General features: G+C 45.8%; 1 protein-coding gene across 1 annotated transcript; it reads right to left on the bottom strand.

Moving 5' to 3' along the window:
* Positions 1-12,331: 12,331 nt before the first annotated feature.
* On the bottom strand, positions 12,332-14,952 carry LOC136105335 (transcription cofactor HES-6-like). Its single transcript, XM_065845051.2, has 4 exons — positions 14,662-14,952; positions 14,503-14,589; positions 14,347-14,428; positions 12,332-14,267 (listed from the first exon to the last, which is right to left on the bottom strand). Exons 1-4 carry the CDS (start codon positions 14,935-14,937, stop codon positions 13,834-13,836), a joined length of 879 nt encoding a protein of 292 aa, XP_065701123.2. The 5' UTR covers positions 14,938-14,952; the 3' UTR covers positions 12,332-13,833.
* Between the last annotated feature and the right edge of the window lie 1,818 nt (positions 14,953-16,770).

Below are 16,770 nucleotides of genomic sequence, written 5' to 3'. Positions count from 1 at the left end.
CTTTTACAGAACTACAAATGTGAGGGTTGTGCACATGTACAGAGTATCTGTGCAACTCAGTAGAGGTGTTGTGCTAGCCTTTGGGTGCAAGTTGTGACAGCTGATATATAATGTTGGGAGAACTTTAAGCAATGGATTGCCAGGTAATGTTTCACAATTATTTCTGCTTCTGTTAAATTTTTGGAATTGGAATAAGAGTATAAGATAAACGTGGCTTCAGATATTCCTGTACTCCACTTTGGTGATGTGCCTTCTGTCAGCACTCGTAGATAATGGCTGGCATTACACTGCAGAGCTGTGGGGAACAGCCTTTGTCAGAGAGCTTCTCCCAGCCCGGTAGCCCCTAGGCGTCACTGCTGTCCTGTGATTATGTCTGGCAGTTTTGCCACTCCTGTGTTGCCTCTATTCAGCTGTTTGTATTCTAGGGCTATTGAATTTGCTATGACATTGTGTGATGTAAAGGGAAAGATTCGTGGCTTGAATTTCAAATAAGATGATGAAAAAACTCATAATGATGAGCTGTTGGCACATGGTGGATGCAAATACAAACTTCATGCTTGGAAAAGGGAAACATACTACGGAAAAACATCAGATTTTTAGTCTACTTAACAGCTGTCGTGAATTTGGAGGGGAAAAAAAGTACTTACTGAGAATTAAGATCCTTGATTGTTCTTTTGTCTTTCTAACAAGGGTGGAAAGAACCTACTGCATTGCTAAACCTCTGACTCAAAGAACATGATGAAGTGAATTGCGTGCTTCTGGCAAAGTGACAAACAGATGACTTGAACATAGAATAATGTTGATAGGTGTAATTTCTAGAAATGCCAGTGTTTATTTGCTCATGATTGCTTAGGAGCTTGAGAAGTATATTCGATCTGTTGAACAAGGTAATGAACAGCTCATCAGCTCCTTTTTCTTAGGGGCTGGGGAAGATGATGGCGTTGTTAGGAGTGGTACATGAGGTGTTCAGTAACTTTGGGCTTCACTGGTGCAACTTGGGACTGGGAGGGAACCAACAAGAAAATCAACTGAAACCAACTTCTCCCAGGTTTCCTAAGTGGAAAAGAAGTATAAAACTGGGTAGAAACTGAGACATCTGAACTCTTAATCATGCCTATTTCTCTTGGCATCCCCTGAAAAAATGTGAGGTAGATCAGGCTGCCACATGCAATAGCAGTGTGTGTGATGGGGTTTCATTCTACAGTGTTTCTGGCTCTGGATTATATCTAGTAGTTGCAGACAAAAAGAAGCTGCTGTTGCAGCACATGATTACTGTTTAATGAACAATATGAAGGTAGGAAAACATTTGCTATTCACTAATAAAGAGAATGCTTTTTAGCTGAAGAACACATCATGAAAGAGGTCAAATGTCCCAAGGCACCATGAATGTGCAGTTCAGGTGGCTGCCCTTTGCTTCTGGTGTTACTTCTGTAACTCACAGGACATGTGTTTACATCTGTTAAAGAAAAGGGGAATAATACCCCAACCAAACAAACCCCAAGCCTGTTGTCAGCACTGGATTAACCAAGGTGAGCAGGTGCTGTGGTGTAGCTGTGATGCATTTTCAGTGGTGGGTACAATGATTTCTGTGTAATACAAGTGGAAATAGTAGTGAGATGGTTCTCAAGCACCTACTGCAGCTGGGTAGGTGGCTTGGTGGGGGAGGCGCCACACCATCAGCCTTAGGGGCCATACTGCTTTGCACTAAATTTGTTTTAACTAGCTAAAAGGAGACACACATAAGGATGGATTAAAATTTCCTTGTAGTCCAGGATATGTCGAAGTGTACTTCTCTGTCTGTAGCCTGTGCATTAATACAGTAAGACAGAATATAGTGAATTTATTAGACTCTTTAAATTGTTACAATGATCTGAAAGTAAACTGCTTGATTGCTGTTGCATTGTCAAATTCAAATCTCTACTTTTCTCCAAGAAAGTGTTTGCTGTATTTTTTTCAATGTATTTAGCCGTTGCTTGTCTAAGGTAAGGTCTACTGCCCTCCCTGCTGTTGTCCTCAGCTGACTCCCTTTGAAATCTCCTGTGGCCTTTTTGCATAGGGGAAACAAAAGAAAACCAAACCTGCAAACCAGAAAACCCAGGAACCCAATCACAAGTTCTGGATAAATTTATCAAATGCAAGTGTTCGATTTTCTTAGCTGCAGGAAGCAGAAGGGTTGGGTAGCCTGTGCTTACCTCTGTTGCGAGTCAGCCGGGTGCTGGGACCGGTGTGAATTTTGAATACTGACAAATCTATTTTCCCGTATTTTGGAAAACTGTTTTTTCATGGTTCAGTTGCATGTCTAGATTTGGTAAAACCGTGAGTTCATGATGAAAATGATTAATTGGATTGCAGGTCAACTTCTGACATGTCACAATAGCTGCAAAGCTGAGGTACTATTGCTTCAGGAGTCCTAAAATATGTAGTTTGATTCTGCACCAATACAGAATTCTAAGAAATAACATTTTTCTCTTGCAGTGACAAATGTAGTTTACTGTACCAATCAGTATCGTTTAGTATCAGATGGTATTTAAGTGAACTTTGTTGTATTATTTTATCGTGCAATGTAATAACTATCTGCTAGAGTTGTTTTGCTTCCTGTTTGGGCTAAATGAGATCTTAATTTACTTTAAAAAAAAAAAAAAGAAATCTCTCCCCAAGAAATAATGGAGTTGAAGAAAAATGTGTCTGCATCAGGGTATGGAAAACCCAAGAGAGACCTGAAAGGTAACAGCCCCAGCCCTCGAACAGAGCTCCCCCAGCTCTGGGGCTACTCTGTCGGTGCCTTCAGGCCTTTGTACAGAGACTCTGCTACCAGCCTGCAGCCAAAAGCAGCATCTTAACTATTGTGATTCGTGCATTTAAAAAAGCATGTGGTGTGACAACGCGAAGAACGTGGTGTTCAGGAGTTATTTCTAGTGCCCATATGTAGTTGTCTTCACAAGCCCCTCCTTTTTTTTTGTGCTTGGAAGAGCTTCTGCCTGCCTGTGTGTGGTGAAGGCTTTGTCCCAGCTGCTCTGTGCAGGGGAGGATGAGGAGGACAAGGAGGAGAGCCTTTGCTGGGATCCCATTGCCAGGCAGATGCATACCTCTCCCTAAACCCCACCTGCTGCTGAAAGCTGGAAGGCTTTTGTTCACTGATTGCCTTGAAGTTCTCTTTCGCCTCCCCTCCTCTCAAAGACAAATCCAAATATAAATATGCATATTTTAGAATTGTATTGAAATTTGTAACTGCCAAAATCACATGGCAGCAGTGAAGGATTCTTACATAATGTAGATAACTGGGAAATTATCCTCCCATTGTCTTCAGTTATGCACATACGAAAAGATGGTTACGAACTGCTTCAAATGGAGGCTCCTAAAGCTTTGTATGTAGTCAGGCAGTGTATTTAATGTTATTTTAATAATAATTACCTTGCCTTACATGCACAGTGAATTTAAATGAGATCAAATATAAAGACCTTATTATGAAAGCAGTTGGGCACAACATTGTTTTATTAGGCCTACCAGTCCCCCTAAAGTCCCTTCCCTGGATGTACTCTGCCATTGTGAGGTGATGCTTAAGTCTTAAGTAGTATAATTTTCAGGGATTTCTGGTTTGGATTTTTGAGGAAAATCTGTTTGGTTGGGTGTTTGTGAGGTTTGTTTGGGTTTTTTGTGGGTATTTTTGTGTGTGTGTGTGGAGGAGTGTCGGTGTGTTGTGGGTTTTTTTAAAATTAAAAATTTTGTCTGATAGTTTATTAGCTAACGGATTATGATATAGACCCCTTTATTTTGCTAATCTGAGCAAACTCTTTATAGTCTTGATTTCCCAGTAGAATGATTGAACTGGACTGCATAAGGTAAGAGGTTTTACAGATTTCACTCACTGACAGAATTAGTTCGAAGTGATAATATGTCTGCCTTTGTCACCTAATTGAGTGTTCATAGGCCTGTGAAGTTTACAGTGTTAACTTTTACTCATTAGGCTGACAACAGTGGCTTTACAGGTAGAGTCTTTTTGAATGTATTTGACAGGAACAAAGGGTCCAAACACTCAGGAGGCTGTTGAACGGTGCCTTCCATAGTGCCTTCCGAGGGGAAAAACTGAAGTAACATGAGGGAACACGATGATGTTGTGGTCAGCGTAATGTAAATTCTCCATGTGTCTGAATGAGCCGGCAGTAAATTAGGTCCAGGAAGCACAGAAATGTTATCGATCTAATGTGTTGTAAGAAGTCTTGATAAATTGAGATGGTACTTATCACCTAGTTGTTTTATACAGCCTAACTTATTCAAGCATTTCCAAAGATGATTTTTAGAACTTTTAGCTAGAAAATCTGTTTTTCAGTTGAGAGGAGAGTGTGTGGGAGAGAAATCTGTATTATTTGTTCTGCAGCAGATTTCCCAGGAGTATGGATGCTAACAGCCTTCCCCAAACTTCACAGACTCCATCAACACACATAGTAGTGACTTGAAGTGATTGCCAAGGCTTACTGTGAGTAAATTGCTGTAATTACATGTATGCACAGCCTTCCAAACATTGTGTGTTGCCATACCTCTAAGCCTGTTAGATAAGACTGGGGTTGAACTGTGACACCTGGGCTATATATAGAAGGTGACAGTTTGCTGCTCTGGAAACATTTGGGTTGTTGCACTCTGGTTTGTGACTTTCGTGGAAGAATTGGAGGAAGACGATAATAGCACAGTTCCAAAGGGCACTGCTTTTTCTTTGAAATCGCCTAATGCTACCTTTTTAAAAATAGTTTTATCAACAGCTAAAAGACAATTTTATCTTTCTCTGAGTGAGATGTAGCGTTTCCTTGTCACAGAGAATTTGAGAAAGAGACTAAGACAAATGTCTCATGAGTTGTGGATACTTGGAGCTTTACAAACAGTTTAGTTGAATGGAGATAAGGAGCTGTTAAAATAGAGACACAAAAGGAAGGCACTTAAATACGTGTGTCTCCATGAGCTGTGACCGTAACACATGAGAAAGTTGTCAAAACAGGCAAGGCTGGAATTTCCCAGTGTCTAGACAAAAATAAGGAAAAAAGGAGGAGGAGATAAAATTATATTTAGAGCTTTTGGCAAAGGAAGCTCCAGCTGCAGAACCAGACCCAGGAAGGGCCGTGTTCACCTGGGTTCTCTGATGAGCTACGTTCCTGAACCATCAGAGTCTCGGAGCAGATCTGAACTCTAAGGTAACAGTTAGAAACCGAGTCAAATCAAAATCATGTTTCCAGGCACTTTGGATTTTGCTGTCTTTGAAAACCAAACTGCAGATACGCAATTGGGCCACTGGAATATGTCTATGGCTTTATTCAGAGCAATGTATAAAATGACTTTGTCTAAACAGTTTATTAATATTAGTTGTTCTCTAGAGCCAAAACAAGCAGGTACAAAACATGTAAAAAACTACTCTTTTGTTTCAGGGGAGGGACGGGGGAAGTGGAAGCCCTTCCGCTTTTGAAGGTGTGTGTTTTTTATTTCTCGCTGCTCAGATGCCATAGTTACAAGCACTACAGAAAACAAACCAGTGGTACCAGGTAGGCTCACCCTCTATTTTCCAGCAGTCCTGATTTCTCTGCCCACTAGCAGGATTCTAACAGGAAATGAAGCAAGGCTGAACCCTGATGTGATTCAGCAATGGAAAAGACCAGATGTCAAAGTCTTCTAATTTGGGCTAGAAGGCTGCATCCTCCCCATTACGTTGTAGGATTCTGCTGCATTTCTAGGGGGAATGTACTGTGAGCGACAGTTTTGTTTTGGTTTCTCATCAGTAAGAAATGAAGGAAAGGTGAAGGCAACACGGTTAGCTGGAGAATTCCCTACAAACTGATAGGTTTTCCTAGAAGTGGAGAAATGAGCTGGGATCTGCAGCTAAATCCCTTAGTTCGTACTTGACCAACCATCGCTGTCATCTTGTGACAAGTACCTGTTTGTCACAGGTGATTCAGTGTATTGAATGACCATGTAGTGACTGTCTGTATATGCTGTATTGTAAAAGTCCCTAGCAGAAGGATTACCAGACTAAAGAGTCCACCTGTTTGTGTATACAAGGTTTAAAAGTAATTTACATGGTATGTAATGTATTCAAGGAGGGAGATAATGCTTGGGAATTCCCTTGGTATTGCCAGCACTGTGGGGATCCATTTTCCCAAAGCCGGCAGGCAGGCAGTCAGTAGGCTTGGAAGTGTGTTATTTGGGCTCAAAAGGGGGAAGAACAAAAACCGCACAGCCAAACCAAACAACACCTGAATGCATGTAACTTTTTACTTTCCTGATCTACTTACTTTACATGACACAGATTCCCTTTATATTTGTTTATTTCATTTCCCATCTGGCCTATGTCCTTTATGTCTTAATTTTACGTGCAGATATGTGGCTGAGTCAGAGTAGTCATTGCAAGGCTGGCCAAGGAGAAGTCATCTCTAAAGTGTTCAGGTGATCAAATAAAGCAAAAAAATACAGCATATGCATCTGTCATTCACCCTAGATACCTCGACACTTGCTATTTGTGCAAAACCTTAGTATTTCACACAGTTCCTGAGTCTAATAATATTTCAGTCAAAGGAGACCTCAGAACATAAATTTTGAGGGTTTTTTCTCAGCTGAGTTGGCCAGTTAGGCAATAAAAACGCTGCCTTGAGAGATGAGTGACCAGTTCTTCATCGTGGTAATTCTGGAGCTGAACCCAGACTGGACGAATAGGGGGTGCAGGGAGGAGTGTCCTAGGACTGGAACAGCAGACTGGCAGTAAGAGCCTTGATTTCAGGGTGTGCTTGACAGTTTTGAGAGATGAAGAAATGCTGTGGCCTTAGAGATTCATTCTCCCTGTTAGTCTAAATTAGAATTCTGAACTGTGGGCCCCTTCCCTTTTTTCTCTGGCAAGTAGGAAAACTTTTTCATCAGCTCCTATGTAATATTTCATTCCTTGAGTCTGTGCTATAAATTGATTGATTAGAACAGCTGTAAATTGGGGTGTAACTGTATAAACCCATCAAAGACACAGACAATTTGTTGGGAAATTCCCTTATTATGTCTTCTTTCCCGCTCAAAATACCCTGAGGTAATAGTTCTCCCTTCTTCGTGAAGCCTTGCCAGAAGTATACAAGAGCAAAATGCTATTGGTTGTTGTTAAAACAACTGGTGCATCAGTATAATAATATTTTAACTGCCTCTTTTAAAATTAAAAAGAAAAAAAAAATCCGAGCTGTTAAAGCAAGCAGGTATTATACTTGTCCTCCCTGGAAATGCAGCCAATAGACCTTCTAGCAAAAAGCTGAGAGGTAAGAGTCTGTGAGTCTGTGTGTTGCTGCTTTGGGTTTTGTGTGATGTGGAATTTTTTTTGTTTGGGGATTTTCTTTTAAGGATTCAGCAAGTAGATTATTATTTCACAAATAGAGGAGCAGTGCTTCTGGGAAGGGATGGGAGTGGGAACAGACTCCTAAGCACAGAGCATCAGGATCCCGAGTGTTTGCATTGCGACTCCCTTTGTCACTGCAGTTCTCTAGCCTTGGAGCAAAGCTCTGCTTCAGCGTTGGCTGAAAGGATGTGAATCATTTTTCCTGCTTCCTGCAGCAATTGAAAGTGCAGCCTATCCTGTTGTTCCTGAGTCACCCGAACCGGCTGTGCTCTGTGACAGCCAGCGTGGTCACCCCTGAGCAGCCGAGTGCTGCTGATAACACACCGCAGCAGAGGGGCAGTTGCATAGACCTCTTGGATGGCTTGGTTGTCGTCGTTTTCCCCATGACAGTGCTGCTCTGGGCAGCTGCTTCTATACGTTTCTGTAAGGTACGATGTGGGAGTAATTGTGCCCTTTGGGTCTTATAACCCACTTTTTGAACCCAAGCACATTCAGGAGCTTTTCAAATTATGTGCCACTTGATATGAAGTTTCCCAGGAACTAGAGGATGTCCTGGGTGCAATGTACAGACACCAAAGCTCCCCAGGAGCACATCCATGCTTGCTCACAGGTTGCTGCCATGGGCTTCACTGAGAACCTGTGTTGGCTTATGAAGAAACTAGTGATCTGATGGAGGGGTTTAATGAGGGGAAGGCTTCCAGCTGCTGTGAGAGTAGAAGCTACTCAGTAGAGATTTGCTTCATAATCCTGGATTTTGGTAAGATGCTGTGTGCTCCCTCTGCCTGGGTGAGGGGTTTCAATTACGCTTTTGTCTTCTGACTGGTTAACCTGTTCCTGTGAAGGACAGAAAGAACCCAGACCAGGCTCAGATGTGTGCAAAGTAATCTCTGACTTCAGGTACTCTGCAGGCAACTGCTGAGGGTCCATTGAGTGGCAAAGGGTTCTGTGTATGTTGTTTTGAAAATGGCCAATGTATAGATAGATAACTACCCATGTTGGGGGTCAGCTGTGAGTAACGAAGACACCCTTGTTTTATGAAGGTTGGTCATAAAAAACAAGTAGCATTTACATGCCCTCAGAAGGCAGCAAATTTGCTAGGAACTTGCGTGTGATTCAGGCCTCGGTGTGGGTGCTGTGAACAACCTCACAGAGCTGGATGAAAAGTTCAGCAGGGCTGATAATGGAGCTGATGTGTCTCTTCTGGGCTTTTTTCCCCTCCTTCTTAATCTGTGGAACACAGATTGCAAAGGCTGTTGCATGGTGACAGTAAAAGGATTTTATAGTGGCTTTGTATAGCACAGGTTGGTTTTGATAAACTCAGTTTAAGGAGCATGAAAATCAAAAGTTTTGCCAGCGTGTCTCTCAGTTGTGGATGGTCCAAACCCTGAGCTATCTGCAAGTGTAGATTTGATGCCCTAGGGCTGCACTTTCTCAGTTGCGAAGAAAACTACTGACTATGCTTTCAACCTATATTTTAGCTTGAGATCAATGTAAAAACTAAAAACCCACAAACTGAGGTACTTTTATACTTAAGGAATCTAAGGCCAGAAGGGATCCGCTAATATAATTGCTTGTATGTTGTTGTTTGACAAAGTAGTTTCTGTTTGTAACCAAAGCAACTTGTATTTGCTTCTGGAAGGCTATTTTGTCTTGCATGACCTGATGACATTAAGAGAAAGGAAATTCATGGCTTCTTCTGGTGTCTAATTTCAATCTTTTTTCTGCTAATTTTTAAAAGCATGGAGCCACTACCTAGCTCTTGGCATTAAAGGCTTTTCTTTATTGGATTAAAAGACCTTTTGAACCCATGACTTCCTCAGCGGGTAAGTATGCAATGTAACATATGTATAATATAACATATGCAGTATAACTAATCAAATTATCCTCAATCACTATGTTATTTAACTACATTAAGCTTAAAGTCTCTTGCTGTAAGGTGTATTTCGAATGTTTTCTGCACAAGCTTTGGTGTTTGTTTTTTTTTTAACCTTTTTCAAATGAGAACCTTCTTCAGAAATGAGAATTGTACTTTCTGAAAACAGTAATGGAAGTACTAATGTTGTATAGGGAGCTAAAAATTCCATGAAAGGAAAGAGACTAGTTTTTCCCCTTTTCTTTAGCTCACCTTACGCAGAAACCTGAGAGGCTTGACGTACATGGTTTAGTGGCACTATCCATTTAGATAACTCTGGGCTCAGGAGAACTCTACAAGAAAGAGTATAAATGCAACCTGGAGCCATGTGTCTCATGCAAGAAAATGAAAACATGTCTTAGAGGAAGGATAGGCCTTTTGGTGAAGCCAGACAAATCGGTGTATTGTTTTGGTCCTTGAGTTTTCCATATATTTCTACATGATCTTGCTCAAGATGATGTTCTCCTCCTGGGTCCCATCCGTACTGCCTTGTGTGTTTCTGTGGTCCAAGTGAGCATGGCCCAAGCTGTGGGTTCAGCCTGGTTGGTTTTATCAGCAGAGAAAAGGAATTGCTGCTTGGGCAAAAGTCCCAATGTGTTCTGAAAGCTGAACACCAGACTTGTAAAACCCATGTGCCTGCTCCAATGTCTCCACAGGACAGAGGAGTAGATAGGGCTGGAGGCTGGTGTGTGTGAACATAGCTGTGCTTGGAGATGGGGCCATAAATTGGGAAATCCTGAAACTGGGCTCCAACAGCTGGAGATGTCCAGACTGCATGGCCCCTTGGGTGTGTTATCTGTGGGGAGTTTACTGTAACATGGTAAAGCTCTGGATGACAGGATTAACCAACATTTGTCCCAGCACACTTCATAGAAATAAATAATTATATTTGTGATTTGTTTCGCTAACATTCTGCTGATGACAGCATCTAGGATGGTAAGAAATGTAAGCTCCCTGCGTTACAGAGAGGAATGAACTGTCTGCTTAGTAGAAATTTCCCTTGTGATATGTCTGCATGCATCCCCTAACTCTGCTGCTGAGGGCTGGACTGAATATCTATTCTTCTGTTTTAATTTTTAATGGGAATAGAGACCAAAACATTTATTTATTTGGAGGGGGAAACTGCAGAGAGCTACATGATACTTGCTAGTGGGAGACAAAGGAAGGTGTAAGCTGATTTGGAGAATCGGAAGGCTCGATCTCGCATCCTGGCCAGAGGGCTCTGACAAAAGAACTGGTGCGTGCTGCCAAGTCGTTAGGAGAAGGTTTGAACTGTAAGTCATCCCAGCTGACCTGGTCTAACAAGCAGCAGTTTTCCCCTGCAACAGGTGTGAGTGACTGACGTGCAAAGAGAGGAGAAAATGAGCTCTTCTTTCTATTATTCTTCAATGGCATATCAAACGAGAGTCCCTCTGTTAGTGTGCTACTCCTCTCTCCTTTTACGAGGCGGTGCGCTGTCAGATCAGATAGTCTGTTTGTATTACTTTGGAATGGAAAAGAATAAAGGCAGTTTCCAAAAAGAGCTTGAAAAGACTTCACTGTTTTTTCATCAGAGCTGCTGGAAACCTTCGTACCCCCTCCACTGCCCCCTCCCCAGCCCCACTCCTGAAATACTCACCTCTTCCTGCCTTTGTCAGGGAAGTGTCAGATTTGACACCTTTGCAGTAAGGTACAGAAATGCAAATGGAGAAATCCAGCAACACCTAATCAGAGGATGTAAACTTTCTGTGAACCTAATTTGTGGATTTGAAAAAGAAGTCTTATTGCTAACACATTTCTAAAATGCTTCTGACACTTAAAAAACTTGTATTGGGACTGCTTTGACCTGGCTTTCTTCTTTCAGCTAATACAGGGCTGAGAAGTGCACCAGGGAAAAGTTTGTTAGTCTCTGCCGTGGTTCTTCCTAACCCCCCAGTGCTGGGAGAGCAGCTGGCTGGGCAGCCTGGCCCCCCAGCTCACAGCCCCTCTGCCTGTTCCTTCTGCAGCGGCAGGGATGGGATGGTGGCAGATGTGCAGGGAGCTGTGTGGGTCACCAGCCTGTGAGGGTAGCCCAGGTGTGGAAACTGCAGCTGCGCCAGCAGCGATATGCACAGGTATGGGAAAGGGCGCAGGTAAATGGTACAGCCGGCTTCAGCTCTGATTCTCCACAGCAAATACAGGAGAAGTTAAGCAGCACATCTGTGGTGCTACTTAGCAGAGACGCCTCTGCTGCTAACCTCCCTAAATCCACTGCTGAACCAAAGCTGGCACTTTTATGTTGACTCTTGACTGTGTTTCTGTCACTGAAGTGTCAGGATTTGCACTTGCTTTCACAGGACCATTACATAGGAGCCCTAACCTGGGGGTCTTCCATCTCATGGAAATGAAGCCAAGCTGAGCTGCCCCCAGTGTTCCTGCAGTAGCAGCAGAGGGGTCAGAGTGGCTGCACCAGCCCAGGATGTCACATACCCAAGCACAGGAGCTCAGGCAAGTGTCTGCAGCCCAAGGCTGCTGTGTGTGCTGTTGTGAGCCACAGGCTGGGCTGTGACTGCTCTTGTACTGTTAAGAAACAGACTGGGACTCTACCTCCCTCGAGAGGGGTGTTTTCTAAGATGTTAAAAGCAAGGTGCTCTGTCTTAGATGGTAACATACTACAATGTGTAATGTGTGAACTGCTCCTGGTGATTACAGTGAAGTATTGCAATCTGGGCTAGTTAAGCAGGAGAGCGCAGTTTCAGATGTTGTGATACCTGGGGAAAGTGGCTTTATAAAAATAAACCTTCCCTTGTGCTGAGGCTAGAGCAGTGCAGGCTGAGTCTGAGAGGTCATGTTGTGTGTGGGGGTGTTACTTCTAGTGCAAGTGACTCAGGCCCCTCCTTCATTTACACTTCAAACTGCTAACCTCCTTCCCTAAAGCAGAAAGGTCACTACAGAAGCTCTCACCTCCCTCTGCTGAGCTGGTTTTGGCCCTTCTCCCCCCAGTTCAAAGGGAATTCAGCACAAAAGCGGATGAGAAGACCAAACAAATCTGATGGCCATCTTTGAATAAGAATACCCACCTCAGGTAACTTAAAGAAAATTACAAAGGAAAAGTCTTACCAGTTAGTTTCCATTTTTATTATTCCATAGGGTTGTTAACAAAAGAAAGTTACATGTCTAGTCCCTTGGTAGTTAGGTTGCTTCCTTTCTTGCTTGCTCTATGTTTGGGAACTTCCATGTATTCAGCAACTTTACAATCCTTTTTGTTTCTCTCTTTACAATGAAAGCTCTCTGAAAGGTATTAGCATAAATAACCTGGCATCTCCCAAAAACAGGAACAGGGGAAGCATCAAGCTTCAGGTAGAAGGATGCTGAGAGCCCCCAGCCCCTTAGAAACATTTAATTTTAAGGAATACGTTCCAAATCTGTTGCACTCTATTCAACTTAGCATTCAAGAGCAAAAAAAAAAAAAAAAAACAACCAACCAACACAAACCTCAAAACAACCAAAATGAAAAACCCCCAGTGAAACTGTGCCCCAGGACAGGATTTGCCAAGCACTTCTGAAGTCAGGACTGCAGATGCATGAGCAACAATGTAAATGGGAGATCAGGTAGAAGTTTGAGACTGGCATCCAGATAAACTAGCCCAGAAATCTGTGGCCTAGGATCAGCCCAACACCAGAACAGCCTTGCTCATTGCAATAACTTAAGTGTCTTTTAGTATTAAACAAAAGAAACATTTGAATTCCAATACCTGGCTAACAATGCTTAGTACAAGAATTAAGTGCCTAATTACCAGCATAGTTTCCATAACATATACATTATTTTGTTAGTAAACAGGGAACTGTATTACTGGTTAGAAGTGCTTCACACTCCACAATACATGTGATCAATTGTGAATTCAGTATTTTTTTATTAAAGATAAAAAACGCTTGACACCCTAATATACATAAAGTCACAAACTGCAATGTGCTAAAAGCAAAATGTGCATAAAGATGCTGATTTCTAAAAGGCACCCTGCCACCACTATTTTTTAAATGTTCATCTAATTCCAACAGGTTTCTAGTTTGCCTTCACTGAAGGTGAGACTCTAGACCGCTACCTAGTACAGATGCTAACCACACCAACCCCTTTCAGGGATCTTTGCTATCACTAGAACACTTAAAACTGTGCATGCAGACTTATCTGAGCTTATCATGGAGTAAACCGCCATGATTTAAAATGCACCAGGACTTTTTCTTATGAGAAAAAGGTAGTGATATTTGGGCCACTCATAAGGGCCAAGAGAAAGAGACAGGGTTATAAAATAACTGCTGTGTATCCACCAAAGAGCTTTGCTATTAAAAGCTAACTCCCCCCACCCCCCAAACCTCTCATAAAAACAACCCCTAAAGTTACAAAATGCCACACACACGCACATACACACAGATGAAATGTTAACACGTTTCGCTATTAGCCTGTCAGGGTGTGACAGTGTCAGAGTGCCACTGATGCAGCTCTGTGGGGCCGGCCACACGCAGGCTGGTGTCCCCGCGCTTCTTGGAGGGCTGCAGGGGACAGCTGGGCGGCTGCTCTCCACACTAGGTAAGTCTGCGTTGCCTCCTGTGCACTCCTCTATTACCAGGGTCTCCACATGGATTTGGGTAAGCTGGGCGAAGGCAGGCTGTGCGTCTGGGAAGCATCCAGTCTGTCAGTGGAGGTCTGGCCCGGCTCGGCCTCTACCTCATCCGAGTCGGAACAGATCTCTTCGCTGGGAGAGGGCGAGGGTGCCGAGGCGGGCAGAGCCAGGCCCAGGGAGGCCTCTGCTGCTGGGGCCAGTGCCTCCCCGCCGGGCCAGGGCCCGAGCGCGGGATCTGCCAAAACGTCCGCGATCAAGTCCGGGAAGCCGCCCTCGTTGAGGGGCATGGACTCCAGCAGGTGGTTGAGCAGCTCAGCGGCCGTGGTGGCGTCGATGCCGGGGCAGCTGGAGACGAAGGTGTGCACCTCGTGCATGCACTGGATGTAGCCGGCGGCGAAGCGCTCGCTCGCTTCGCGGTGCAGCCGCCCGCCCCCTGCGCCGCGGAGACAGAGAGAGGAGCAGGGTGAGGCGGGGGCCGGGCCGGGCCCCGCCGCCGCCCCGCCGGCACTCACCGAGGGAGCGGCGCTCCAGCACGGCCTGCACACGCCGCACCGTCAACTCCAGCACCTCCGCGTTCTCCAGCTTCGCCTGGAACTGACCCGGGGCGCCGCGGCCGTCAGCACGGCACCGGGCCCCCGCCCCGGCCCGTCCCCGCCCTGCCGCCTCACCTCGCTGTCGGCCAGCAGCAGCCGCAGCTCCTGCAGGCTCTCGTTGATCCGCGCCCGGCGCTTCTTCTCCACCAGCGGCTTCCTCGTCTGCGGGGACAACGGCGCCGTCAGCCCCGCCGCCCGCCCGGCCCCGCCCGCCGCGGCGCCCCTGTCGCTCACCCTCCTGTCGGCGCGGGCCTCCGCGCAGCCCTCGTCCCCCCGCGGCGGGCGACCCTTTCCGAGCCGGAAGGCGGGCGCCATTGCGGGTCCGCGTCCCCCGGCAGCGCCGCTCCTGGCCCGCGCCGCCCTACTTATCCCCTCTGATTTGCATGTCAAGGCGCCCATTGGCCGTGCCGTACGACAGCCGCCCGAGCGTTGGCCGAACGGGCCAATGGGAGGCGAGCGCTTTGTCTGCGCTGGGGCGGGGCGGGGGGCGTGCGCCGGCTCCGCCGGCATGGACGGTGCGGCGGTGCTGCTGCCGAGACCTGCCCCGCGCTCCCCGGCGCGGACTGGGCAGCAGCCGGCAGGGTCCGGGGGACTGCAGTGTAACAGCTGCCGCTGTGACCTCAAAGCGCTGGGCTGCATCAGTCACCTCCTAAAAAAACACCCCCAAAAAGCGCAATCCTTCCCGGTCTATGTGTTCAAAGCTTTAGAAAATGCAAGCGGCGATTTATCAGCTGGAGAGCATGCTGGAGGCCATCGTTGCCCCTTGCTGTTGGCAGCATGTGTGGTTATGGCTGCAGGCAGAGACAGCCAGGCACAAGCAGCAATCTGGGCATGAAAGAGACAAATTCACCCCTGAGAAGGAAACCAGCAGGGTCCAAGCCTGCACAGCTGCCCATGGGCACTGTACTCTTGTGCTATCCCCATCCAAACGGATGGGCAGGCTTTTGAAGTTGGGCCCTCCCGTGACAGGACAGGATTTGGGTGCCTGCCCAGGACGACACCCTTGTTTCGGGCCGTGTAGCAGTACTGCGTTAGCACCGTGCCCATTCTCCAGCAGCTGGCCAAAATGGGGTCATGCAGCCCTTCCCCAGCCTGGGGGGCTGCTCATCAGCCCGGGGGCCATGTGGAGCTGCGCCCTGAATGCTGGGTGCTCCCCACGTGCGTTGTAGCCCTCCGCCTCCCTTGGCTGAAAGAGCCAGGCAGGCTGGCTTTGTGCGGGTAACTTGATGCTGATGACAGTTGGCAGCTGCAGTTCCCCCAGCAGACTGAGGCAAATAAAAGCATTAGGGCTCGTCCTGGAGGAGAGCGACAGGTGTTTGCTCCCGCTCCTTTGTTTCCGTCCTTTTATTCTCCTCGCTAATGCATGTCATATTTTTACCGCCCGAGGAAACAGGAGACGCGTCTCCTGCTTGAATCAGCATCGCCGGCGTGGAGCCACACACTTGCCTCCCTGTTCATGTCCCTCCCGCTCTGTTATACCCCTGTTTGTTTCGCCATTAAGAACCATAGGGAAGACCCTCTGGTTTTGGTGGTGGTGAAGTTTTTCTTGCTGAGACACCCCATGTGAGCTGGTGTGCCCACAGCTCTGCAGAGCCCTGGGACCCCCAGCTCTACTACTTTTCATTGATTCCTTTCTGTAAGTTGGTGTCTAATCATCCTACATGGTCCAGCAGGTAATGGCACGTGCGCTGAGAAGGGCCGGAGTAGCTCTTAGTCCCACTATTACTTAATGCAGCTTTTCATCCTCAAAGCACCGTGGCCACAGTATGCTAATTCATGTCTGATAAAAGAGCAAACTGCGATAGAGATGTTCTGCATGGTCTTCCCACAGCCATTGCAGGGGGGCACATCAGAGATAAAGCTGATACATGGGACATTCTGGAGACCCAAGATCAGACCAACTCTCTTGTACTGCAATGGGCTGGAGATTTTAATTTCACAAAGGCGCTTCCGTTATGTTTCTTCCTTGTATTTTAAAGCAATGATGCTTGGATTTTGGCAAAGAGTTTGCTCTGTAGGTGGCACATTTTGTTGCACCAAGTGGTACAAGAGTGGGATGTACCTGACGCTGGATGACTAAATCTGTCTTTCTGCTTCTGATGCACCCAACACTGTGTAATGCAATGTGGAAATTGGCTCATTCAGCTAGGAAAATGTGAAGGAGCTCCTGAATTCCCTTCAGCCATGGTTCAGGTGCATCAGGACTCAGGTGATGAGACGCTGATGGCTGCTGAACAGCAGTGATGTCTCACAAGCTTAATGTCTGCATGATTTGGAGCAGTGAGGAGCCACAGGCACAGGGTGAGGACTTCAGGACACACAAGAAGAGGAGACACCAGCAGT

Source organism: Patagioenas fasciata, chromosome 9 (genome assembly GCF_037038585.1).
Source record: "Patagioenas fasciata isolate bPatFas1 chromosome 9, bPatFas1.hap1, whole genome shotgun sequence".
Taxonomy (NCBI): Eukaryota; Metazoa; Chordata; class Aves; order Columbiformes; family Columbidae; genus Patagioenas; species Patagioenas fasciata.
This window is presented reverse-complemented; position numbering and strand designations above follow the sequence as displayed.